The sequence below is a fragment of the Indicator indicator genome, chromosome 1 (genome assembly GCF_027791375.1).
Source record: "Indicator indicator isolate 239-I01 chromosome 1, UM_Iind_1.1, whole genome shotgun sequence".
NCBI lineage: Eukaryota > Metazoa > Chordata > Aves > Piciformes > Indicatoridae > Indicator > Indicator indicator.
The window spans coordinates 103,457,380-103,483,755 of record NC_072010.1 but is presented as its reverse complement, the minus strand read 5'-3'; the positions used below and the strand labels follow the sequence as shown (position 1 = coordinate 103,483,755).

The 26,376-nt window shown below is 37.1% G+C and overlaps 1 protein-coding gene across 1 annotated transcript in view; it reads right to left on the bottom strand.

The window, feature by feature from the left end:
- Positions 1–901: 901 nt before the first annotated feature.
- The window catches only part of ROBO1 (roundabout guidance receptor 1), a 540,195-nt gene continuing 514,720 nt past the window's right edge, over positions 902–26,376 (bottom strand). Inside the window, exons 23-31 of the mRNA XM_054392605.1 lie at positions 23,540–23,875; positions 20,970–21,077; positions 17,968–18,112; positions 17,411–17,662; positions 13,512–13,921; positions 11,610–11,762; positions 2,991–3,299; positions 1,509–1,705; positions 902–916 (exon numbers count right to left, since the gene is read on the bottom strand). Of these exons, the coding sequence (XP_054248580.1) occupies positions 902–916; positions 1,509–1,705; positions 2,991–3,299; positions 11,610–11,762; positions 13,512–13,921; positions 17,411–17,662; positions 17,968–18,112; positions 20,970–21,077; positions 23,540–23,875 (1,925 nt within the window). The remainder of the gene's footprint in view (positions 917–1,508; positions 1,706–2,990; positions 3,300–11,609; positions 11,763–13,511; positions 13,922–17,410; positions 17,663–17,967; positions 18,113–20,969; positions 21,078–23,539; positions 23,876–26,376) is intronic.

Here is a 26,376-nt window from a genome sequence, read left to right as displayed (position 1 = left end):
GAGATTTGGGCCAGTAACAGTTAATGATGTTACCCCATCATTATTAAAAATGTCCATTGATTTTCCTGCCTATTTCCACAAGCATTCAAGCATTATTGAAGCTGAAAATTAGGAAAAGTTTTAGATAAACTTGCTCATGCCATGATTAGGCAAACAGCAATCATATTGGCTTACCTCCTGCCTATCCCAAAGGACATTTTTAATAAGAATGTAGTTAATGATGAAAATGGGAAGGCAAATCAAAGTACCACAGGGGGTTTAAAATGAGTACATATTTACAATAAGAGCCGCATCATCCCAAAGAAATTTTACTTGCATTTGTAAAACTGTATCATCTGCAAAAAGTTAGCAAGAGACTGACAGAAAACAAGACATGCAGTCTGTATTGAAATTGCAAAATACCATTTGCACTAACAGCAGACTACAGTGTAACCCCTAGAATAAAAGAATGTTCTGCATGGTGTTCACTTTGGGGATCTTTTTAATCAATGCTGTATTACTTGCAATGTTATTAATTGGCTCACTGGTGTACCAGCAGTGTAGTATGCACTGCCTCACTGGGGAGAAACCTCGGGATCCCAGGCTCTGGAATCCCCGTCTGTTCTACTCCAGAAGCAGCAGATGGCCCAAGTACCAAAGAGAGCAGCTTACCTGCCTTCTTGGGCAGTGAAGATGATGCACTTAGCATTATGGAATAGGCTGTTCTAATAAGGAGGGTTTACAAAGAAAGAGAAAAATAAAAAATAGCATTCTGATGGTATGAAGAAAAATGAGAAATTGTACACTCTGATTGCACTGAACATTATTTCTGGCGTCAAACATCATCAGACTTGAGGCATCTTAAGTGATTTTTTTTTTCTGATTAGAGTTTAAAAGCCTGTTACAGTACATGTTGTTGTCTTCAGCTTTCTGTTTCCTGTATTAAGAAAAAAAAAAGTAACATGACTACGTGTTTGATTTTATTATCTAAAATTTGTTTCACACACCTCTTAGGGATTTGTTACCTTTACATAATAATTACTACTTTTAATTACATGCAGCAACATGACTGCATGCTGGACACTCTTTCTACCATCAAGATTTAAATTGAATGAATATCATAAGGCAGAACAGAAAACAAATGCCTTAATATCTAATAAAATCCAGAATCATGAACTGTCAAAAAATGTGAAAGGCTATGTCAAGGTGTTCTTAGATGCTCTAGTTCTTTATTTTCACTTTTGAAATTTAAATATTTTATTTCTGTAAGTTTTGTTCCATAGGTTTTATTGTGGTGACAGTTATACTATGCTAAGTATTACTTGTTTTTTATGTTTTTGACACATTCTTATAGTCCATTTTCTTGAATTGGTCATAATGTTAATAGATAAATGAACTAATAAGTCTGAAGAGAAATATTTCTCATTCAAAAGTGTTTTTTCTTGGCATCCTGTCTAAGCACAGAAAATAGCCTTATTGACTAGTCATCAGTACTACTAGTTAATGTTTAGTAGTACAGTAGTAGTTACCTCCATCTCTTCTTCTTCCTCTTCTTGTTCATACGCTCCCAGCACTTGCATTTCTGCAACATTCCTTCGTGTTATATTTGCTTGATCTGCCCTCTGTCTGCCTCCTGATCCTCTTGATGACATAGAGCTGGAGGAGCTGGGATCTCTAGGATTATTTGATGTTGGGAACGTTGGTCTAGAATACGGTAGGATGTCCTCTGTATAATTAAATACATACACTGTTATGTTTACAAGCCCAGATATACTGTGGTCCTAAAATTTCAGCATGCAGTTGATTTATTTTACTTTTTATGATTCTCAGTAGGTTTAAAGTGATGCCTGACATTAATATGAAATACATTCTTCCTATAATATTATGGAAGCTTTCTCAAGGAAATTTATAGCATTCACATAGTAACATTCAGCACAGAAAAACTAATTCATGATTACTGTCCACTTCATTCTAATTTATGACACTTGCCTTATGTTCTGCAGGAAAATCAAGAAAAAGATCCCCCTTCTGTTACATTTTTCACATGACTGAATAGGAGAAAATGACAACACGTGCACGACACTCACAAGGAGCTCATTCTTACTAAATGTTAGACCATGCATTGCTCAGACTGAGTTTGAGACAAAATTAGTTCGCAAGTTTTAAAATTTAAGCACTACTTTCTAAAGTAACCTTCTAATAAATTTTCTCTATACCAACCAACCTCTTACTAATGTGCTCATTTAAGCAACTTACTACCCAATAACCCTGATCCTGATCCTGGATACCTGTAGGAAGAAACGACCATGCAATTGTATGAACCTGTGTTAAAAGACTTACTGAATGCTTGGCAGATTCCATTAATCATGTGCCATTAATTAGTAACCTTAGCAGTTTCCATATACAAGAGATTACATTGATCATACCTGGTTGATATAATGCCATATGAGTTAGCGTGTATAACTAATGCATTACTACTATGGCTTTCTTGTTTTTCAAAAAGGAACAGGTATCTTTCCGTCCCTTTTCTCCTTTATAAATTGGAAAAAATGGGCCAAGTGCCAGTTCTTTGGTAGAAACATTAAATATGTGACTTACAGATCCACTATCTGAATTCAGTCACTTCCCTTATAAATTAGATTGTTATTAGATAGATTAAATATAGCTAGACTATAAATGTATGGTAGGGGCAAGTGTATCGATCCTTACAGCTCTTGAGGAATATTACTGTTAAGGCTTCATCAGCATTAGCTTTGATGAGTATATACATGATGAGTATACACACGATGAGTATATGGAAAAGCTAAGCTTTTCAAAAGCTCTTATTTCTATTCTACCCTAACGAGAACCTGCAACATAACCTGTATTAGCACTGCATAATTATAATAAATGGTGACAATTCAGCAGATCTAACTTCAATCACTCCAGCAGCATGAGACCTGAAGAAAGCTGGCCTGTTCTCTGGTCATCGACACCCAACACTTCAGTAAACTCAGAGGATGAAAAGTAACCTTGAAGAAGATGAGTTTTTGCTGGTGTGCCTTCTCGTTTTGGTGCTTTATTTCCTCGCAGTTTCCCATCATTCTGCTGTTCCTGGCATTCTCTCCGCTCTCCGGAATTTGTCCGCACATCTGAATGCTGCCTGGCATCCAGCCCGTCCCTCCCCTTGTAACTCGCTCCTTTCCTTTCCGCAGACCTGTCTGTCCTCGCTTCTATAGAAGCAAGTTTTGGCAACATGACCGGCCGCACCTCCAGCTGTGATTTGGACTGGATGGTCGGTGATTTTATAGCTGGAGGTGGCAAAGGAGGGGGTGGCAAGTCTACAAAGTTGAGAAAGAATAATAATTACAATGACATCATGCACTAGTGAAACTGAGAGATAATATTTAACTTGAACTGAAGAAAAAGATGGCCTATTTACTTTCAGCCTCCCCTCTGCCTTTCTCTCTCCATGTCTAGAGGTATTCTGCTACTGTTACATCTGCAGATGGGTATTTTTGCAAAGCTTGAGCATTAAAAATGCAAAGCAAAGACCTCTCACTGTCTTTTCAAACCACAAAATTTTCTTTAAAGTTGTATCCAAAAGAGGTAATAAATGTATTGTATTATTACATCAATTATAGATATCAACACAGAGTTAAAGATATTAACATAACTTTCTTGATATTTACAATTTTTGCTAACTTAGCAGCTTGTGCTATAGTTGCTTAAGGTTAAATTATTCTTTCAAAATAATAGGTTTATCCAAGATACATAGCCCTGATGTCTGTGGGTATATCATGAGATATGAAAGAAATCCAGCCAATCAACGAGATAACAAGCTCCCAGGAAGAAAAAATCAATCAATCAATCAATCAAACAAAAAAACCCAAAACCCAAACCAAACAACCCCAAAACCCCAAACCAACTAACCAAAAAAAACCACATAAGAACTTATTTCCTTAAATTAACACAGCTTGAGAGTTTCTAAAATCCTTCATATTTTAAAATAGGATTTATAAGGTGTACATGTATTTTACTCAGTTAAATTTTTCTGTTCCTGCATTAAGACTGAAAACTGGAATGTGTAAACTGTTCATCAGGAAACAATACTAATCTGTGGAATATAAGAAGTGAAGGAAAAAACCAAACATGTAAGTCAAACAAGGAAGCAACAATACAAAAGCTGTTCACAACAAAGCTGTAGGAACAAACCACCAGCATAGAAGAGAACATGTTAAAAAAAATGAGATGAGGAAGATACTTCAAGATTAATATTTTCAAGTGAGACTGCTAAAAAAACATAGGTAACAGCACCATTAAAAATGTAACTTCAGCATTTTAGAACAATGTGCACTCATTTTCTGCTACTGCAAAAATTCTAGGAGCAGCTGTGCATTTCAAACAGCATCACTATATATACAGCTAATTTGCAATCTATTCAAGAGAACATTTCCACTGAAAAGTAACTAAATTTGGCCAACACTAAAGGCAGTATTCCTGAAAAAGGAGAAAAAAAAAAAAAAAGAGGCACCTAACATACATGTATAAATTGAGATATGGAAAGAGGTTTTATGAGAGGTTTTTTTCAGGGTCCAGCAGGAGTAGGGAGGTGATTGTTCCCCTGTACCCAGCACTGGTGAGGCCACACCTCTAGTATTACGTCCAGTTTTGGGCACCTCGTCACAAGAGAGATATCAAAGTGATGGAATGAGTGCAGAGGAGGGCACCCAAGCTGGTGAAGGACTGGGAGAATAAATCTTAGGAACAGTGACTGAAGGAGCTGGGGCTGTTTAGTTTGAAGAAGAGGAGGCTGAGGGGAGACCTCATTGTTCTCTACAAATACCTGAAAAAACATTGTGGAGAGGTTGGTCCTGGTGTCTTCTTACAGGTAATTAGTGATTGAACAAGAGGGAATGGCCTCAAGCTGTGACTGGGTATGTTTAGACTGGACATTATGAAAAATTTTTTCATGGAAAGAGCGCTCAGGCATTAGAATGGGCTGCCCAGGGAGGTGGTTGAGTCATTAACCTGGATGTGTTTAAAGGTTGTTTGGATGTAGCGCTTGGGGATATGGTTTAGGGATGAACTTTGTAGAGCAGGGTTAATGGTCGGACTTGATGATCCCAGGGTTTTTTTCCAACCTGAATGATTCTGTGAGTCTGTGAAAACACAAGTGACTTGATCTATCCTTATGGAAAGGTATAGTGATGCAGGATTCAGTGCTCTGTGCAATCTTACTGGGCATCGCCCTCCATGTTAAACTGCTGACTTAACTCGGAACTGCACTTGACATGATTTAAACAAGACTGGAAATTTTATCAGTTACCTGGAGTGGAATCAAGATGTCATAAATTATATTACCTAAATTTGGACGTACTTCAGATAAATGAGACCTGTAACATCATTCTTGTTGCATTAGCTTAACTCCCTTGGGGGGGGCTGCCCAGCCCTGTAGATGCTTAAATCATTATACGCCTACAAGTCTGAATATTTAGATCACAAGGCCTCATGGCCTTAAGTGATCTTAAGTGTCAATACTTGTTCCAAAAAACATTGGTCTGAAGAGTTATATAATGTCTTACAATTCAACATTGTTGGCTAGGTGAAAACATAGCATGAATTCTGCCCCAGACCTCACAGTTGCATGTGGCATGTTTCTTGAAAGCCTAGTGCAACAGACTACGTCAGATCTAGGCCCAAGTTTATCAAGCTAAACTGTTCCTCAAAAGCAAGGCTAGAGATAGTGATGGTTCTAGTGGTTATACAACTTGGTCAAGATTTAAAAAACAAGATAAAGTTTGCATTATCCTGTGGAGATTCAAACAATATTTTCCTTTCTGAGGAAAACATCCTACTTACAACATGTCTTCTCTCAGAAAAGGACATACTGAATCAGAAGTGGATGAAGATACTCAAACTCAGAAGAGCAGGCTTCTGCAACCACAGTTGTTCACGCAATAGCTTGTGTCTTACATTCCCCACTTACTGTATTAAGTTATCAGAGCACCGAACAGCCCCTGTGTTGAGCCTGCCAAAGTAAAGGGGGTGTAGGTACTTATTATCAGCCTTTTCAGGCACCCTTGGAATCAGTCTCCAACAGCTGTGACACAGCAATGCACTGTCTGAATAACAAAGGGAAAGACAGCATCTTTTGTGTAGCCTACAAAATACAACTTGGAGTGAACTATTTATTAAAGAACCCTAAACAGGACAATGAACAACATAATGTTAAATTTTGACTACTGCAAGGAAAGATGCACCGATATAAATTTTTTTGTGAAACAGCAGTAGCTCTACGGTACAGTAATAACTAAAGAAAAGTGATATTCGCTTTACAATTTTGCAACTGCAAGGAAACTATAAAAATCTTCATTATAGCACAGTACTCCTCACTAAGAAGAATCCTTTACAGTGGAAAAAAAAATTCAGAGGTCAACACTATTACACCCCTGTGGTATTTATTTTAACAGCTCAGATCACAGAGAAAATCCAGATTCAATCTGCCTCCTCAAGTACAAACTGTCATACTTCTTATTAAAAGCAAAACGGAAGCTTCCATTGTAAGGAATAAAAAGTAACTCACAAAGCAACATCAAACCAATATAAAGAATTCAGAAGTATTTGTTAAAGGTCAGCTGTGCTCACATGTTTCATTCAAGTCTGTGTATTACTGTTGCTTCCCACATAACTCAAACAATTAATGGATGCCGTTTCATAGCATGGTCTACAGGGGAAACCTTATATGTATGCCATTTGAAAGGAGTGATGATAATTTTCCAAATGAGAACATATACAAGAGTCATGGGATAAGCAAAACACCAGTGGGGAAGAATAAGCTGCTAAGTTAGTTTGGCACTGAAGTGGAAAAAAACACAAATAAGCACAAAAAGATGAATTGTAAGTAGTGACAAATGAGGGAAGTAAGCCTTATTAGGCAACTCTCTTTGAAGCTCTGTTAGGCTGTAGACCTCTACAGTTATACCCTAAAGAAAGCAACAGAGTTACAGATTTGATGCAAAACTGGAGAAGATGCAAACTGATTTTTCTTTTTTTCCAATTTCACATTTATGCAGGCATACAAAACTCAAGATTGTTCCTGACACAGTAAAGCTTTCGGATTGCTTAAGATTCCTATACATCATAACCTTAGCTACTATATTCATGCACTGGTTATTTTCATGTTTTATCTTCTAAGAAATATGGCTCTAACTGTACACAATAACTGGATGAATAAATAAATACAGCAAAACTCAGTATGATCTGTAACAGTAGTGGGTTGTTGGGTTGCAGGGTGTTTTGCTTGTATGTACATATATTATGCAACACTTTTATCAAAACAATTTTCACCCCCCAAAACCTCACTCAGAAACAAACATGTACAAGTATCTCACAGTGTATTCAGCAGTAAGGACTGCAAGGTGTGCAGGTATCTGAAAATTACGATGGTTCACAATAACCAGCTGTTTTTCAGGCACGGTAAGAATTGCATTCCTATTTATATTTTACCTCGCTGAAATTTGTGCACAGCAGAGGGAGACAGAAGTACAAATGATGCTGGCATGCAGAATGGCTTTAATATTTCACAGGGAAAATTCCAGGAAGTAGTCAGCAGATACAAAGGTGCCTTTTTTGAGAAATTCAGCTGCTACAAGGTTATGTCATTTCTAACACAGCTAAATAACTCAGTTACAGTCTCAATCAGTTAGCTATGATTTTTTTTTCCTTTGTCATTCAGAGATAGGACAAAAGAATCACAAAATGATAGACAACAGATGGGACCTCTGGGTTTCACCTAGTCCATTTGCCCTGCTAAAGCAGGTTTACCTAGATCACCTTGCCCAGGAACATGTCCAGGTGGGGTTTGAAAGTCTCCATAGGAGAGCCTTTCTGCCCAGCCTGTTTCAGTGCTCCCTCACCCATCAAAGAAATTTTTCCTTATGTTTAGGTAGAACTTCCTGTGCTCTGCTTTGTCCTTGTTGCCCCTTGTCCTGTCACTGGGCATCACTGAAAAGAGCCTGGACCCATCCTCTTGATATCTTTTGACATTTATAAACATTGATAAGATCCCTTCTTGGCCTTCTCTCCTCCAGGCTAAACAGCCTGAGGTCTCTCAGGTTTTGCTCCTAAGAGAGATGCTTCTGCCCCTAATCATCTTCGTAGCCCCTCAGGCCCTAATCCTCTTTGTTGGACTCTGTCCAGTAGTTCCTTGTCTTGAAGTGGGGAATCCAAAACTGGTCACAGTATTCCAGATGTGGCATCGCTAGAGTAGAGTGGGAAAAGAACCTCTCTCAACCTTCTAGTCACACTTTTCTTAACGCACCACAGGATACCACTGGTCTTCTTGGTCATAAGTTCACACTGCTGGCACATGATTATCTTGTTCACCAGGATTCCCAGGTCCTTATCCATACAGCTGCCTTCCAGCAGGTGAACCTCTAACCTGTACTAGTGCATGGGGTTATTCCTCCTCAGGTGCAGGACTCTACACTTACCCTTACTGAACTTAAATTTGGGTTTAAAATCTTGTGTGAACTGTCAATAGAGTGATTTCTACTGTATCAAAGCAATGGCAAAATACTTTTATCCTTTTAATCTAAATTCTTACAATTCTTGTAAGGGCTTGTAGCTACTACCAAATCAGTTCAAGACTGTTCAGAAGAAACTTTCATATATATCATTTTAGAAAAGACAAAACTATTCTTTTAAAATTTGGTTTCTGAAATTAAGTATGTAAGTAGGTCAGGCAATGTTGAGAAGGAGGATACATCTGTTATTTGGGTCTTGTAATGCACTCTTAGTAGTTAAGTCTCTAAAAGGCTAGATGAAGAGTAATTAAAAATTCATACATTTTAATCCTTACCACCTACTGAGAAAAGATTTTTAGCAACAAATATGGAGAACACTTCACTGCCTGGATGACTGACAAGGAACAAAAAAACTAAGATGAAATCCTGTTCCACATAAAGCAGAATCTGATTTGAACCAAAGTTAGAAGAAAATACAAAATTGTAACTTCTTCTACAATAGTAGATGAGAGAGCAGAACAGAGTAGATCAGAGAACGGTCACCTTTGCTTAACAAAGAGTAATAGTACAGCTTTTACTGCTACTTTAGTAACAAACACACTTTCATAAATACCAATCTCTCTCAGAAATTTTGCTGTATAAAGAAAAAAACAAGAATTTTTTCAGACTTACATGTACTGCTGCTGATAATACTCACAATTTTCAACCATTTCTGCAAAGAATTTATTTATATATCCTTTCTGTCGGCTAATCATGTAATTCTTAATGACATTGGTATTTCATGAAACTGCTAGCAAATACTGATTTAGTAATTCCAAATACTAATTTGGGGACAGTATAAAATTCTTTATTTGTGAACATAAATTCCATTTTAAAAGGCTGAGAAAGAAACAAAGCAATATTTTTATATTTATGTATATATTTATACAAATTAGATATACTTACTTATATTTATTTTTATTTTAGTATTTATTAAAATGCTTCTAACCACCAACAGATGCTTAAATTCAGAATATCTGCTTTGCACTACCACAAACACACGCATGTTCATCCACTATGAGGAAAAAAACTCCCTTGTATCAGGTACTCCTTTATAAAAAAGGTAAGTAATGGTATGACATTAGGCCAATAGAAAAACCTAACTAAATCTGGGAAAGGTCACTTGTGCTTCAGTGTTTCTTTCACATTCCCATATTGGTTTTCTCCACTTAGGGAAAACAATTACTAGATGTTATTTCATAGCTAATGCTAAAGGGACAATATACCAGATATGGCTATTAAAATGAATGGTTAAAATCTTCAGTAGGGTTAAAAATATGCTTACATAAATGAATTGAGGGGGAAAAAATAAATCTAAAAAAATCAAACCCAAAAAAGCCCTTCAACCTTTGAACCGGGTTTGATTAGATCTGCAGAAATTAAAGCCGTAATTTGCTGTTCCCTGAATGACCACACTGTATTGAACACTAAACAGGTTAGCAGAAATTTTTATCTAATTAGAAAATATGCTGAGGTAAGCAGGTCCTATATAACACAAAACAAATACTGATCATGATTGTCAAATCTACTGCAATATCTAACCACTATGCTTCATGATTTAACTTTGTATAATTGCCTTTACAAAAACCTGTCATCAAAGAGAAGGCCACCTCTAATTTATTCCTGGGTTTAACAAATATACCACATAAAACTCCTGTTCAGATTTTATTTCTGATGTCTTAGCTGTTGTGTTTGTATCAAGGTTTGATGCTCAGCCATTTATCCAGTTAAAAGCATTCTCTTCAGGAGAATAAAAATCAATAAAACGTCCATAAAATCTTGCAAAAATGCCATTACAAGTGTCTCATAAATGCAACATTTCTGGTACAGTTTTGGGATTTACACCTTGTATTGTCCTTTCACAGAAGCAAACATGCACAAAACCACTGTAATAACCTCTAGAAATCAGATCATATTCCAGCAGCTCGGTTTCACTGACAGAAGGGGCCTGGGCATAAGCCAAGAGGCCCAGGTGCACTGTGTCATGCCAGTATTTAATGCAGCCTAATATCAGATAGATGCTAGTGAGAGAAAATACTCAGAATAAAATACAGATAATAGCATGGTCAACCACTCATTGCTAAATTACCTCTGTTCATCGTGCTGTGAGCTTTGTATTAAATTTTTTTGTCGAGTGGCAGGAATTGCAGGGAGAAGTGGCTCAAAACTCCCTTCTTGTAACCCTGGATAAGGATCTATAATATTAGGCTTTCATATGATAATGGCAAATGAAGCCCCTCTTTGAAAAATTTCATACTGGTAATGAAAGTCCTAATCAGATTGTTGTTGCAGAGAACCAGGAGGTGGGGAACGATGCCTTTCTTCCCTTCCCCCCTGTTAGCAAATTCAGCAAACTTGTCAAGATGGGTTAAGTCTTGGAGAATTTATCTTACATGAATTTCCAACAAAGCCTGTCAGTTGTTTTATAAAACTGGAAGGTAGTGCTTTAATAAAAGCTGCACCACCTGAGGCATTTTCATTAAAGGCTCTCTCTAGACAACATCACAATGTTTGCATTATCCTCCTACACTCCCAAGAGAATACAAGCACTACCTTTTCAGAAAGAGTAGATATTGTGTGTGAAGGCATGAGAGAAGATGATTAGATTTTGCTTTTACTCACAAAGTAACCACTTGCAACAACGCTGTGGTCAGGATTAAAATTCATTGATTTGTGTTGCCCACCATTTGAATGGTAATTTTTTTTTTTCCAGGAAATATTCATTCTGAAGGTTTTAATAGTCAGTCACGTGAATGAAGGTTTTAATCCTAACCATGTATTATTTGCAATGACTGTACCATTTCTGCTATCTGGGCTCCTAAATAATGACAGTAATTAGCCGATTAAGACACTATAGAAAACAGGTGCAAAGCTCTGAAGTGGAAGCATCAATGTACAGTATCAAGGAACTCTGGCATTTAAAATGATTAATCTGTTCGGTGTGTTTAGCAACAGGAAACACAAATCACTCCATTCTGAAACGTAATGTTATCTCTGTGGAAAAATTTCACACACACACACACACACACTGAATGCATATTTAGAAAGGTTCACTGATGTTTTTACCCATTTCAGTGGACTCACCATCTGTGTAGACTTCTCTGCGCAGATGTCCTGGCTGGTGTTTTTGCTTTTTGGCAGGTCGGACCTTCTGTATTACAACAGCACTCATGTTGCTGTCGGTAGATACAGGGCTGGTGGGTCTAGCACAGTGTGATGCATGAAAATGTCTACGGCCTGGAAAATGTTACAGAACAATAACTACTATTTTTCATATCATAAGACATTTCATGCTTTCTCTTTTTTTGCACATTAGAATACCTAGCTATACAAAACCTGAAAATGCTCCATTGGAACAATAATAAAACTCTTATCCTTCCTGTAATCAGTTTTAGAGTGATAGCATTTGGTATCCTATCAGTAGGCAGGCTGGCTTAGCTGCAGAGAAATTATCCAACTGATTGGTAACTGGTAGCTCCTGCCCCAGGAATGTGAACTCCATCAGCAGGAAAGCGTGAGCAGGCTTCCTGCTCTGCAACGTTCTGGAAACAACAAAATGGTTAGCTTTCAAGATGGGTTTCACCTCTCCTGGCTTGGATAGTATGAGGTCACCCATGCCATAAGCAGAGGAGGTCACCAGTAGGTCTTGGGTATAGAGGCTCGCTCCACTGCTTTGAGTGAATTACGAGGAGTGCATTGAGGATGTATGACTGGCATTTTATCACAGCTTATTTGCAGATAAGATGTATCACATTGTTAGGAATTGTAGTCAGTACAGGTAAAATTAGTTCATAAAAACCACTGCAGAACATGAAATTGAGTATTGTAAAATTATTCATCTGTAATAGTAACAGGATGTAAAAGGTCTTTTCTAAATACACATAATTGACAAACGTATATTTGTATGAACTTATATGTCTAAAGTGGATAAAATCCTGGCCCCATGGGTATGAATGGGAGTTTTGCCACCTACTTCAATCGTCCAGGATTTCATCCAGAATTACTAAATTACCTCCCCTCTCACTCTTCATGATGAGCAGCTGTGTTGAAGTGAAACAAAGGACTGTTAACTGGGAGAGGATATCAGAAATGGGAGGAAGGTTGCAAATCTGTGGAGTCAGGGTGGACACAGTTGTGATAGAGTAGCTCTTCACCAGGTCTGGCAGTTTAATAGGATTGATTGGCAAGTCATTCATGAACCTGCTTTGATACCTACATCCCACTCTGCAGTACGCTTATTTTCTTAGCTGGACTACAGCAAAATTCACTGGCCTAGTTGTGTTGCTGATACCTGTATCGGTAACCAGTATGTTGTAAAATATTTCAAAAATCATAATTCATATGCCCAGTGATGATTCAGGTGATAAAAAAGAAGAAATCTATGCAAAAGCCCTTGCTGTATATGCATAGTCTATAATCTAAACTGCAACTAATAACAGCTGTCAAATTATGAAACCAACACAAACCCTGTCCATCTCTATAACACATTACTCCCCAAAGAGAATGAAATATAACATGGAGAACAATTATAGTACCTTTTTTTTTTCAAGTCCAGGGAAAACATGACCCTCAAGTTTTACTATTTATTTGGGCATTTCAATACAGAGGGATTAAATCTCTCATGAAGAGTAACTGAAAACACTGGGAATTCTGTAATCCTTTGTTTGTTTCTCTCAGTCCTTTCTAGGTGGAAAACCACCATCAGGGATGCGGTTTGGCAATAAGCAATGAGACTGAAAAATCAGGAATTACTCATGAAAAAAAATGTAAAGCAGAAATTTATTAGAACTGTTTCACCAAAACTCATTTTCTGGCTCTTCCACTAGTGTAAATTAATATCCTTTCCTGAATTTCTAAATGTTCTAAGAAAAACAGGAATGCAGAAAGCAACAGGAATGCAGAAAGCAACAGGAATGCAGAAAGTGGTGGTAGATAAAATATATGGCCTTTTTTTTAATTTTCCCATCAAACAGAGGACAAACTCACCTCCTGCTGCATCCTGCATCTGACGTCTGGCTACTTTCAGGCCAGCGTATTCCGCAGCTGCCGCAACAGCCTGTGCAAAATCTGCATCAGTAAAAAATGATCCATCGGAAGAGCTAACACTGGACCGCCCGCTTGAGATGTTATCTTCTTCAGAGGCTGAACCCCAGCCATTGATCATGGACCCTGTTACAGAGCTCTCCAAATCTCCAACGCTGGAGGCAGGTGTCTGCTCAAGGCCACGTAAAAGGAGCCTTCTGTTCTGCATCTTGGCAACTTCTATATCAGCTTCATCCTCTTCCTCTTCCGGTGCGTCAGTATCCATATCAGAGACCAAGGGCCCAGAGATATATCCATAGGTATGTGGCGGGGAGATAGGTCTTGGAGGGGGCGGAGGACTCACAGGTTGACGTCTGTATTAAAATACAAGTGTACGAAGAACTGAAGTCATGTAACACAGACAGAGGAAAGAGCAGATTGATGAAAATATTGTATTTCCCAAAAAGCTTGACTTGCCTTTTTCAATCAACATGATTTATATCTGAAAGGTTCACCATTGGTGGTTTGTTTTTTTGTTTTTTTAGCTTTTTCTATTTGATGTAAATCAGAACTATAAGCTAAATAGTTTGAAATCTACCACAAACAAATCTGATTTTTTTTTTTAATCAAGTTCCTTACTCACTGATTTTAATGAGAATTGGCTTATTTTGCACGGAGCTGTTCATTCACAAATTGTATCGGGTTGGAAGGAACCCTCAAAGGTCATCTTGTCTAATCACACTGCAGTAAGCAGGGACACCTCCAACTCGATCAGGCTGATATCTCCAATGTCTCCAGGAATGGGGCCTCAACCACATCCTTGGGCAGCCTGTTCCAGTATTTTATCACTCTCATTGTAAAGAACTTCCTTCTTGCACCCAACTTAAATCTACTGTGATGCAGTTTATAACCATTGCCCCTCATCCTACCACTACAAGCTCTTCTAAACATTCCTTCCCCAGCCTTCCTGTAGGTCCCCTTCAGATATTGAAATCATTGACAAATGGTAACCCTCATAAATTAACATCCTCATCTTTTTGGGAGAGAAACACATTTTTTTTTTAAGATGTGGGGATATCTATACATTCTGAAAGAAAAAAATAGAACAGAAAAACCTAATACTTTGTGGCAAGAGCAGGCTGGAGCCTCCGTGACTACATTATCTACCCACTGTTTTCCACTTGCTGTATTAAATACTGAATGGAATGGGAAAAGAAAAACAAACAAAAAGAGGATAGTTAGGGATATATATTCGATAATCATTTAATAACCTCCCCCCAAAGCCCAGAACCCATTGCTGCATGGGAATTTCTACCTGCCTTTGACAAGGGACCTTGTCCCGAAGAGTTTTACTGCCTTAATTTAAAGCTCTTCTGACAGCTGTCCTTGTTATATATTTGCCAGTCCTCCTGTTCTCTAGGTTTTGTTACTAGAAGATAGGCAACTGGTTACAAAATATGTTAGGGTTCTTGAAAAAATATAGCTAGCCTGCCAACCTTTAAGGATAGGCTAATTGGGAGCAGCTGGTTCACGGGCACACAAAATTAACAATACTTTGTTCACTTTATCTGATGCAGTGGTTCCTGCTTCAACAGTGACATCGCCTCCTATTTCAGCTCTCACTTTAATACCGACATCATCTGCTATCTCAGTAAATCTTTAGTTTTTTCCTTGCTTCTCCACTCTTCCAGAGCACTGATTTCTGTTTCAGTTTGCTATACTTCCAGCAACAACTGGACAGAGAAATATTATAGCACAACATCACCACCAGAATCATACTCTAGATGCCTGGTTCTGATTGGAAATTGAGACAATATTCAGCAGAACTACAAGGTAAAACTAATAAAAAGTATGACAAACAGTATTTTAGACATTATTTCCACTATAATACCACTATTTACAAACCTCCTGAAAAGAACAGAGACACCACACAGAATGTATTAGAAATACTGTCATACCATATTCAAAACAGAACTCTCCCTTCTAGAATGGGCTATAGGTACTAAGCACAGTACATCCAACTCCTAAACAGCAATGCCATGGGTCATATTAATGCTGTTACATGGAAAAGGTATTCTGCCAAGCATTACGAATGAAGTAAACAGAACTATGTGAATTATTTTTTAAATGATGGGATGGATGTAGCAAAAATAAAAAAAAACTTGTTTGTAAAAGTAAGGTAAAAAAAGACAAATGTAGTCACTAACAATTCTAAGACTGTCAGCAAAGCCAGACTTAACCATTGTAAGAACAAAATAAATGCACATTTTATTTTTTCACTCCACTCAGTGAGCAAGCTGTATGGCCTAGGTGTTTAAATTGCAACATCCTTCCAGCTACTTCTGCCACTACTTTTGATGACACTTATGGTGATTAGCACTGAATCTTTGTGTGGAGCAAGCCTTCTGCTTTCCAGGTAGTTTCTAGGTGCTTATGTGTGTTTGCCTACTCCTTTTTTATGTCAACATGCATCTCCCAATCTCCAGAACTGGTAGCTGAGGTTCTGGAAAGCTGCTCACAACACATCACTCATTTAGCATTTCCTTTTACTTCAGTGTCCAACTAGTTTAACCCAGAAAATTTAAGTGATTAAAATTAACACTTCTGTGCTCCAGCATAACAGGGACAGTGGAAATTACATTAAAATATTAGTAGCTACCTACAAATAATAAGAGTGATTTTAAATATTCAGGAAGATAGAGGAGGAGGAAAAAATACAGAGCACAAGAACTGTTATCTTACAGCATAAAGAAAGCAAAACAAGGCAGACCAAGTAGAACTGGGGAGCAAAAGTAAAAGCAAATATAGGTTCTTTAAAAAATAAAAATAATAAAAAATATAAAAATAATAATGAACACCACTATCACCAATAAAAAAAAATAAAAATAGTCACTGCTTATTTTAAAAAGTGAAACATAAAAATGAGGTAACTTAAAAAAAACCCACATTCTGGAAATACACCCATAAATGTTCAGTAAGCTATATTAATAAAAGTTCTATAGTCTACTCAGCAAGATCAAATTCAATTCATCGTAACAGGCTTGCAGTTTACTAAAAACAGGAAGTATGATTATAATATTGCAGATAAATTTATATATTTGGTCACAAACAATATTTCTGAATCATTAGAGGGAAAATAAATATAAATAAATAAAATTGGGATGGAAAAGCTCCATCTTCTTAACAAAACCCAAGAAATTAAGCATCATACATAAAATGTCTCTTTCAGAATTCACTGTTTATGGATGAGAAGTTGTGAGACTGTGTATGCAAACCAGTTTGTACTAAGCAACTGAGAGGAGAAAGAAAATTTCCCTGTAACAAATATCTATCTTTATTAATGTTGGTCATTCTTAAAAAAATAAGGGTAGATGGAAATGTTAAGAAAATTTTGCAAGTAATAATCTCCTGTATTAGGATTTATGAGAAGCAGGAAATCTATAGGTTATATAAATTCTATATTTATATATATTCATACATATTGGTGACAAGTTAATTGCACAGTTACTGTGAAATAATGCATGCTATTTTATGGTAATAATGCAGTAAATCTATTGGAAACAATGGAATTGTAATTATATGGTAAGCTGTGTTAACGATACCACTTTAATATCCTGATGACTGAATTTAACTTATGTCAGCATCATTTGTACCATAAAATGATACACTGCTCTCTTTTCCATGGTATAATAATAAAGCAACTTAATTATGAATTTCTTAGGTTTCAAATCGTTCCTAGTGTCCTATATTAACAGAATAAACATCATGGGGAAAATCTTGGCCTCACTGAATTCAACAGGAATTTTCTGTGGGGCTAGGATGACTTTCATCACATCTCTTTCCCTACTCTTGCGATGACATACCTCCGTTCAGGCTGGTGTTGTATGTGTCCCAGATCCTCCTGACAGTCCTGTAACATGGGCTGGAGCTCTTCCTGGGGAGAGGGGGTGAGAGTGGCAGTTGATTGATGGCTATAGGAGACGGCAGCTGGGGAGGAAGCTGCTCCTCGGACAGGTGGAGTAGGACCTCGCTCATCTTCTTCCTCTTCCTCAAGCTCATCCTGCTGCAGATACATCCTTGCAGGTGGGACAGGACAAGGAATTTCTTGGTCATAGCTAAAATTAATTTTTTAAGAAAACAAAGACTTACATTTTTTCTGTGTAATCAGCATATCTGATATATGTATAAACAGACCAGAAAAAAATTCGTTGTTATATGTGGTCTTGAAAACACCTTAGTATGGATGTACTGAGTAGATGCACATCACCATCAATAAATGATCTCTAAAGAGCCACACTACAACTAGATGAGGAGCACCAGAACGGTACTGTCACGATACACTGCCAGCTTGTAGGGCAAATTACAGTTCAATTGACTAGTGATTAAAGTGAGAAATGCATGATATACTCATTTTTCTTACCTTTCATCCACTGAAAGACTGTAATCTTCACTATTGCTGTGTGGAGGTGGATGTGCTGGAGGGGGTGGAAGAAGATCTGCCCAGTTCATGCCAGCTTGCTTGGGAGCCTTTGGGGTCCGAGCACCTTTCTTGTGCCCTTGACTCCCTGTGACAACAAAGCAGTACATATTTCATAGAATCATAGAATCATAGAATCATAGAATCATAGAATCGACCAGGTTGGAAGAGACCTCCAAGATCATCCAGTGCAACCGATCACCCAGCCCTAAGCAATCAACCAGACCATGGCACTAAGTGCCTCATCCAGTCTTCTCTTGAATGTCTCCAGTGATGGCGACTCCACCACCTCCCTGGGCAGCCCGTTCCAACGGGCAATCACTCTCTCTGTGAAGAACTTCCTCCTAATATCCAGCCTATAATTCCCCTGGCAAATATCTCCTCAGTGCTATCTTTGAAAAACAAAACAACCACAGTTCCTCCAGGATCATCTTGAATTCTTTGGGAACTTACTGTCATGCTGAGTTGGAATAAACTGGCATTCCTGCTTTTAAAGCCAGTTTGTAATTGTATCTTCTTTGTAGAATTACTGTACATTTTAAACAGTTGATTTAATCAGAAACATTACATAGCATCAAAAAAAGCACATGGGATACAAAACTCAAATTGTTAATAAATAGAAAAATGCAATAAAACTATAAATGAATTTTACAAGCAATGTCATTAAGAGTGAGCTTCCTACTTCTACTAATTACATTATAGATTATAATCTAAAACAAATGAGCTGTAGACATATTTTCTAAAGTGCCTTTATACTATTTAATTGCTGGAACCTAAAATACAATATGATACAGATATGATCTATTAAAATTCCACTGTTGCATTAAGTCACTGAATATATGTAATTTGTACTTGTCCACTGAAACATTTTAGGCACAATGAAATTACTAGTTTTAGTCTAAATGGCAGGTGTGGTTAATAATTGCTGGGAGAACTAAAATAACAGAAGAAAAAAGAAAGAAGATCAATGAAATATGGCACAAATGTTTTCTACCGCTATTACTGGGAAATTATAGCTCATAGTAGAACAACGCAGTTTTAACAGTTCCAATGACTTTGAATAAGACCAATTATTCAAGTGATGTTAAAGTTCAACATTAGACATGGCTATGATGAGAACTAATGCTGCCATTGTTCTTTGGTATACATTTTTATTCATCCTTGTTATTTTTACTCCTTTAATTGCAGATAAAGTCACTGTATTTTTGAGTGTGTTTTAGAATCCTTCACATTTCCCTCCTCAGCTGAGGCATGGCTTTATATTACTACAGCTAAGCCTTATACACATGACTAAATATGTTGCAGTGAGATTTAGAAAGCTTGTTTTTTCTCAATTCTGCTGTCTCAGATTTTCCATTCTTATAGATAGTAGTTCTGCTTACTATTGTCCCAAATTAGGTTCCAGATATAAATATGTTTTAGCTAAGTACAATTATTTTTCTGGTATCTCAGTATGTCAAGCAAGACCTTAGCTATCCCAGGGTGACTATCATCTGCATTCTCTACTCTAAGCATCATGATATATTCTAGGTTCAGCACAATTAATTTATAACTCTTGTCACCTTGCTTCATTCCTGCTGGGGTTCTTCGTATAGGACTATAAATTGTTAGCATTATGAATAACCATAATAGGTGTCAGAATGGAGAATTCCACCTTCTCATTTTTAATTTGCATGGGTTCATAATCCTGAGAGGCTTCACGCTGAATTTAATGTCACTGAGCACAGGCTCGGCACCACACCCTGATGTTGTAGACTTGGGAATGGGCAAAAGGCTGGCTCCCAGAACACTTCTGAGCAGCTGGGAGTACTGGGAGTCATGCTTACCTCACTCCAGTCCCTGAAAATTCAGGTCATCCAAAGGCACAGCAGGTCTATCTACATGCTTACGCCTCTGCTGTGCCTTAGTCACAGTTTGTCCAGATGGAGTGCAGGTAGGATTAAGGTAACTGGACTACCAAAGGCAGCAGCGGAACAAAAGGTGAAAAAAAAAAAAATCCTTATCTTGATTAGTAGATGCAAAGTCCAGAGTGCTGATTGTGACTATAACTCACCCTATAACTGGCTTGGTGCAAATAAACATAGGATAAATATCAGACATAGTGTAAAGTCCCCAAACAAGCATATGCATATTTTCTGGTTTAGTTCTAAACATTTCACACACCTTTACCAGAAATCAAAGCCGAAAGTGAACAGGTTATATCATGATGAGAAGCAATAAATTTTTAATAAAACCACATTCTGAAGTTCTGAACTACGGAGTGCAATTCAGTGCCCTGGTCAGCACACTCCTGCACAAAAAGCTGTCTTGTTTCAAGATTTTTACAAAGGACTTTTAGATATTTTGTATAAGAGCTGCTGATAAAAAACCCAAAATTTAACTAATTACCTATTGTGTACATTCGAATGATGTATAAGAACAGTTTTGCTATAAAGCCACTGAAATCTATAACAGCACTTTTACTCAGTGAAACACATGGGTTTAATTTAAAAAAAGAAAACTTTATTAAAGTAGCTCTGTTAGATATCAATCTAATATTCTGGTATCCTGAGCCTTTTTATGAATAAAGTTGTCATATGTTAGTATAGCACCAAGAAGGCAATATATAAATTAAAATCCTCTTTTTTGTGACAGATGAAAATGAATTGTTATGACTTGTCCATCTGGAGACCGCAGTATTAACCAGTAGGGCATTAATATCAGGAAATTCAACTTCTGTTGAATTTCATGATTTCCAAAATCGGGGACAATCAATTACTTAACTGACATTTAGATGGCAGCAGTCAATCATGAGGATACATCAGAAGTACAGGCACCTGTTAATATTACTGTCAGCAGGTTGCTCCGCATCATCTCCTCTCTAAGTCCAGTAACTAGTGCTAACCATGGCTAGAGCATCCAAACAGCACAAAACCTAAGGTCTAGAAAACACTGTAGATACTCACCAGATGTACTACTGCCTCTGTCCGAGCTGTTGTAGGATCCACCTGTGTTCTGGTCGTATGACTGGTTGTATGGAATAGTTGGAGCAATGCTGTCATTTACCCGGTAATCTGCAAGTTTAATAGTATAGTTAATGCTACCCCTCAGAAACACATATACTTTTATATACCTGCTTTGTAACACACGTTACAAAGAAAATAGCAAAGAAGAAATAAATTAATTTTTTGAATGGAAAAATCATCCTATAGTCATGTTTTGTTTTTATCTTGTACCTAATTTCAAGTTTAAGGAATATTGTGGGGATTTACTAGCTCCACAGTAAAAATTAAGCAAAGTTAAATCCTACATGCAGGGTTGTCCCAATGCCTCTGCAACAATTAAGTCTCGATGGATATATATATGACCTGTGTGAGCATTTTACATATGAATAGACTGTCACCTTGATTGATTTTCCACGGTCTCTGATTAATTTATACATGCAGGGCAACCAATGGACTGTGGTAGCTACTTTTTGTGTTTCAAAGGTGACAAACCCACACAGCAGTCAGCCCTGTATTACAAGGGCTGAATGATCTGCTGGAGCAACAATGCAGCTTCACTGAATTTGGCTTACAACACAAGAGGTCTTTGTTTAATGCCTGCTGGATCCAAGAAGATTTCTATTTACACTGGGTCATGTAGGTTGCAGCTACAAGGCAGGGCCTTTTTTTCACTAATGGCTGTTTCCATAATTTCCTTCTACAGTTCCAAAGCATTTGATACACACGTGTTACTTTTAAATCTAGATTTGGCAACCCAATCTGTAAAACTTTATCAGAAGTAAAATAATCATCTGAAAAAACAGTACTCTCATGCCCAAAAGGGATTACAATTTATATAGAACAGAAAGGACCTGAGTTGCTCTTCATATAGTAAATAAAACTGTGTCATAAACAGAACCACTGGACATAAAGTGACAATGAAGCACAGCATGTAACTCATCAAAACGGTTATTTCCCATCACAAAAGCTGTAGGTATAATCATCATCAAGATGGCTTTGACTTAGGAAATGAGAAAACCAAGATCAGAAAACTGACTCATAAAATAGCAAATCAAAAGAAAAAAAATAAACAAAATCTAAGAATCCAGTCCCCATCTGCTGCAGAAATGTTTGTGATAATGTAAGCATGGGAAAAAGAGCAAAATGATAAATTCCACACGAGAGTGTATTCTGTAATAGTTTCTCAGCCTAGTTGCATTCCAGAAACCATGCTGAAGCCCTACATACCGCATGTGTTTACACAGAGGATAAACAGCAAATCAACACTCTGAAATATGTATATATAACTGTCAGCAGACAATGCTTTAAGGGGGCCTTTCCACACTACAATATGCTAGGGAATATGCAGCTGTAATATACACAGTTTGAAAGATGCAGTATCTTCCAGGGTATAAAAACCAAACAAGTTTTAATTCCAAACCAGATATGTAATACAGAGCTGAAGAAAGAAAACATAATTACAAAAAATTACAGCTTTCACTCTCTAGTAAGGAGCCACAAAACCTGATTTTTCTCTTGACATGTTTATGTCAAGGGAAGGTGTCACATTTTACATTGCCCTTTGAACTCCTCTGTGAGTAGATGGGTCCGGAAGAGAAATCAACATTCCTGTAATGAAACATATCTTTTTACTGGGTAACTTATCACTATGCGATCACTTCAGTTATAAGAATCCATGCAAAAAGTTCCAAGTCAGAATGGTTCCAGTTCCTAGGGATACTGTTTTGCAAATCAGGTTATTAAAAGAGGTTGCATGGTAGCCTGAAGAACTAGCAAGAAATCACATACCTATTTCTTCCAACTCCCACATATTATATTAAAGAAACATGCCCTCAAGGCCACAAAGGTACATTCTGATCTTTCCCGTTAACACTGAAATCACTTTATTTTTAGCTTCTGGATCCACAGACTTCAGTCAGGGTAACAAAGGAATTTAGTTTCCAAAACTGTGTGTGGTAGCATTGCCTCTCAATATATGAATCGAAGGCTTGCTAGGAACAAGTCTGAAATGAATTGGATCACTCCATTTGAGTCCCCAGTGTGCAACACAATACAATTTTACAGAGTTTGATATGCAAAATTTCATTCGTTTACATGAACATGTAGATTTAATTAGTCTCCATCCACGACTGGGAAGAGTGGGTTGACCTATTTAAAATTTAAGGTAGAGTATAATGTGACTACCATGCATCTGGCTTATGAATAAAATATCTGGCCTCTGTCCTAACCAATCCCTTACCTACTATTAAATTTAAATTAGTCTCAAATCCATAGGAAATGTGTTTTATTTAAGCCTTTTCTAAAGATACAGCTTGTAATTTTTTATCATAAATTCAGTATCTGAAGGTAATTATAGTGCTAATTAACTTTCTGACACTGTTAACTGTGGATTCCTAAATCTAATGAGGGAGAAGCCTAAAAGCACTACAGAAGTCTGTAACTGCTGAACCTGAAAGCTTTAGACTCCCAGCACTAGAAGGTCAAAACTCCTCTGATGCCTAAAGAGGAGAAACAAGCTAAAAGCTCTTCACCTTTGTTTAATTTGTTTTGCTCCATAATGTTGTACTGTATGGGTGCAACCTCTTGCTTTTGCTGAACAGAGGGTTTCCAGTGTTTCTCATTCGTTTCCCCGCTGCCATTGTTAACATTATTGCTGATATTTGACTGGATGAGTTGAGTGGTGGCATAAGGAGTGGGCTGCCCAGGCTGGCTGACAAATCTTCCATCCTTTAGATTTGGACTATTGAAGGTTTTCATCTCATTGATTTTGTTGCTGAGGTCCACGTCACCATATACAGTTGACTCAGGCAACATCAGGTTTGTTTGCTTGTTGTCCAGCTGATTGTTGTAATTTGCTATACAATCGGCTAACCACAGAGGAAAGAAAAAAGAAAAGGTCATTCTGTTCGCTTACACTATACTTTCAATGAAATTCCCTTTAAAAAAATTTAAGTGCATAACTATATGGCTTGCATCCATGAAGCAGAGATACCGTAATTAACTAAATAATTTACAGAACATCATCTATCTTATAAGTGACTGCTTCAAAAGCAGTGGTCACTGTTTCGATTCGCTGCAAATTCAGACCCTCTGAATTGTATCTGCAATGACTTACCTTGCTGGGTTTTTTCTACAGTGGCCATACAAACATTCACATTTTTAGACACTATTTTCAAAGCAATGTAGATATCAATAACTGTGACTAAAAGAGTTTGCATTGAAAGGAAAAACCAACCAGAACCTCATACGAGGAATAACTAAACGTGACAGTCATCTTATGTCATCTCGACAGCATTTATCCTTTTCTTGTACTTATGATAAGAAACAGAGATACAACAGATTTTGATAAAACAGTCTGAAAATTATTACATATAACAGAATTCAAGAGAAAGAGTACAATGTGAAAGGTAACTCAGCACCTAGTAGCAAGTCTTTATTTGATCATTGTTTCCTTGTACAGTCTTGTGTTTTGGTTTGAAACAAAAAGACAGGAAAACATTATGGAATTTTTGCTAATTTTTAGTTGCTTTGGATATTGCAAAATCAGTCATACCACAATAATACCATTGTCCTGTATGCTAAACATGTTATATAGACGGTATGAGTTCATTCTTCTAATAGTTATTGCATCATGAGATCACCACTTATTGCACAGAGTAAATGAGATATGTATTGATGCTCTGGGCACTACTCTGTGAACCAGTGTGCCTGACTTCTGCATTCTCTTGGCTCTGCATGACAGCAGCTCTACACATTTTTTTTTTTCCCCTATCCATATCCAATGCACTGGAAGAATACTGAACGGAGTAACACAGCCTGTGGGTCAGCAGTTAGAAGGCTTAGTGAAACCAGCATGCAATGATCATTAAGCAAAAATTCTCATTTGCCATCTGATTAATGCATCAATAATTACATAACAATCACCATGAATATAGTTTTCCTCTTTTAACAGATGTGGTATTTATGCTAATGACTTTGATTCAAAACCTGAAGTCCATTACCTGTGGCCACAATTAATTTATTGGAGAGAGTGCCAAGTGAAATTAAGTACAGAATTCAGGATTTGATCATTATATTAAATAACTACTAAATATAGAGCATGTTCAATCTCAAAATATAATCCCTAATACATACAACTTAAAAAAAAATATTTCCTGGAATAGAGAAATAAAATATTACTTGAGGAAGAAAACCACTGATCCACATTTTTGGTGATTAAGGAACAGTATCTGGACATACCACATACAGCTTATAATTGCATGTTTCATGCCCCTCAGCTTGTGTTTTTTGAAGGCTTTACTGTTTGATAGACTTTTCTTTCTTACGTGAGCTGTTGCTTATTGCTTCACAGTCTTCAACTTCTTGATTTCTACTTTTTAAGTGCTTTCAGTTCCTCTTTTCCTCTCACCTACTGAAAGCATGCTAGTCTTACCACCTTTCCAAGTCTATTTTATTGGGCAATTACATATCCAGCATATTCTTCATTTCTCATGCTTTGTTATAATGTTTGCAGAGTCACTTACAATATGTTTTTACCTCCTTCCATTTTCAGCTACATTGAATTTGTGTGGAGGGTGATATAATCAAGTGTATATTCAGTAGGCACACTTTTTTTTTACAGACACATTAGAATTCCTTACATGAAATACTTAGCCAAATCTGGTTTAACTACATAACAGAAGATTTATTCTATACTTCTAGAACACCACATTCCCATTCTGCAGACTTGGAAGAGAGTACTATACTTAAAAAAATAATTAAATGCACATTTACTTAGCACATTCACAGCTGTAGAGGGGAATATCCAACTCTGTTGCTTCAGATCATAAGACAAGCCCAAACTGATACAATCAAGAGTATTTGCCAGATTTTCCAGGATAGAAGAGGCAACTGTGAGCATCTTGTCTGACCCTCAAGCTCTTAAGCTCTACTTCAAAGGAAGGAATTACTTTGCAACATGCCTAAGATTAATATAAAAGCTAAACTGAGCAAGAATCCATTGCAGCTCATGACAAGGTGTTGTAATACTTTACAACCCTCAGAAATGTGCATTCTCTTCCTTTCCTGAACGTGTTGTTTCGGTTACTAGAACTTGGTATGTCTGTACTTGCCACAGTTAAATATCTCTGTATTAGAAATCTTCTTACATAGGTATTTGTGGATGTGATATCCTGAGGCAGAGTAAGGTACAAGTCTATAATGTTAAAATCTTTCACCTTCCTCTGAAGTACCTGGCACTGGTTACTGTCAGACAGCATATTGCAGGAGATGAATTACCACCATCACATTATGGCTGGGTTCACATTAATTACAGGAGGTAATGCTGTTTTGCACTTACACAACCTCACTACAGGTAATCACAATTTTT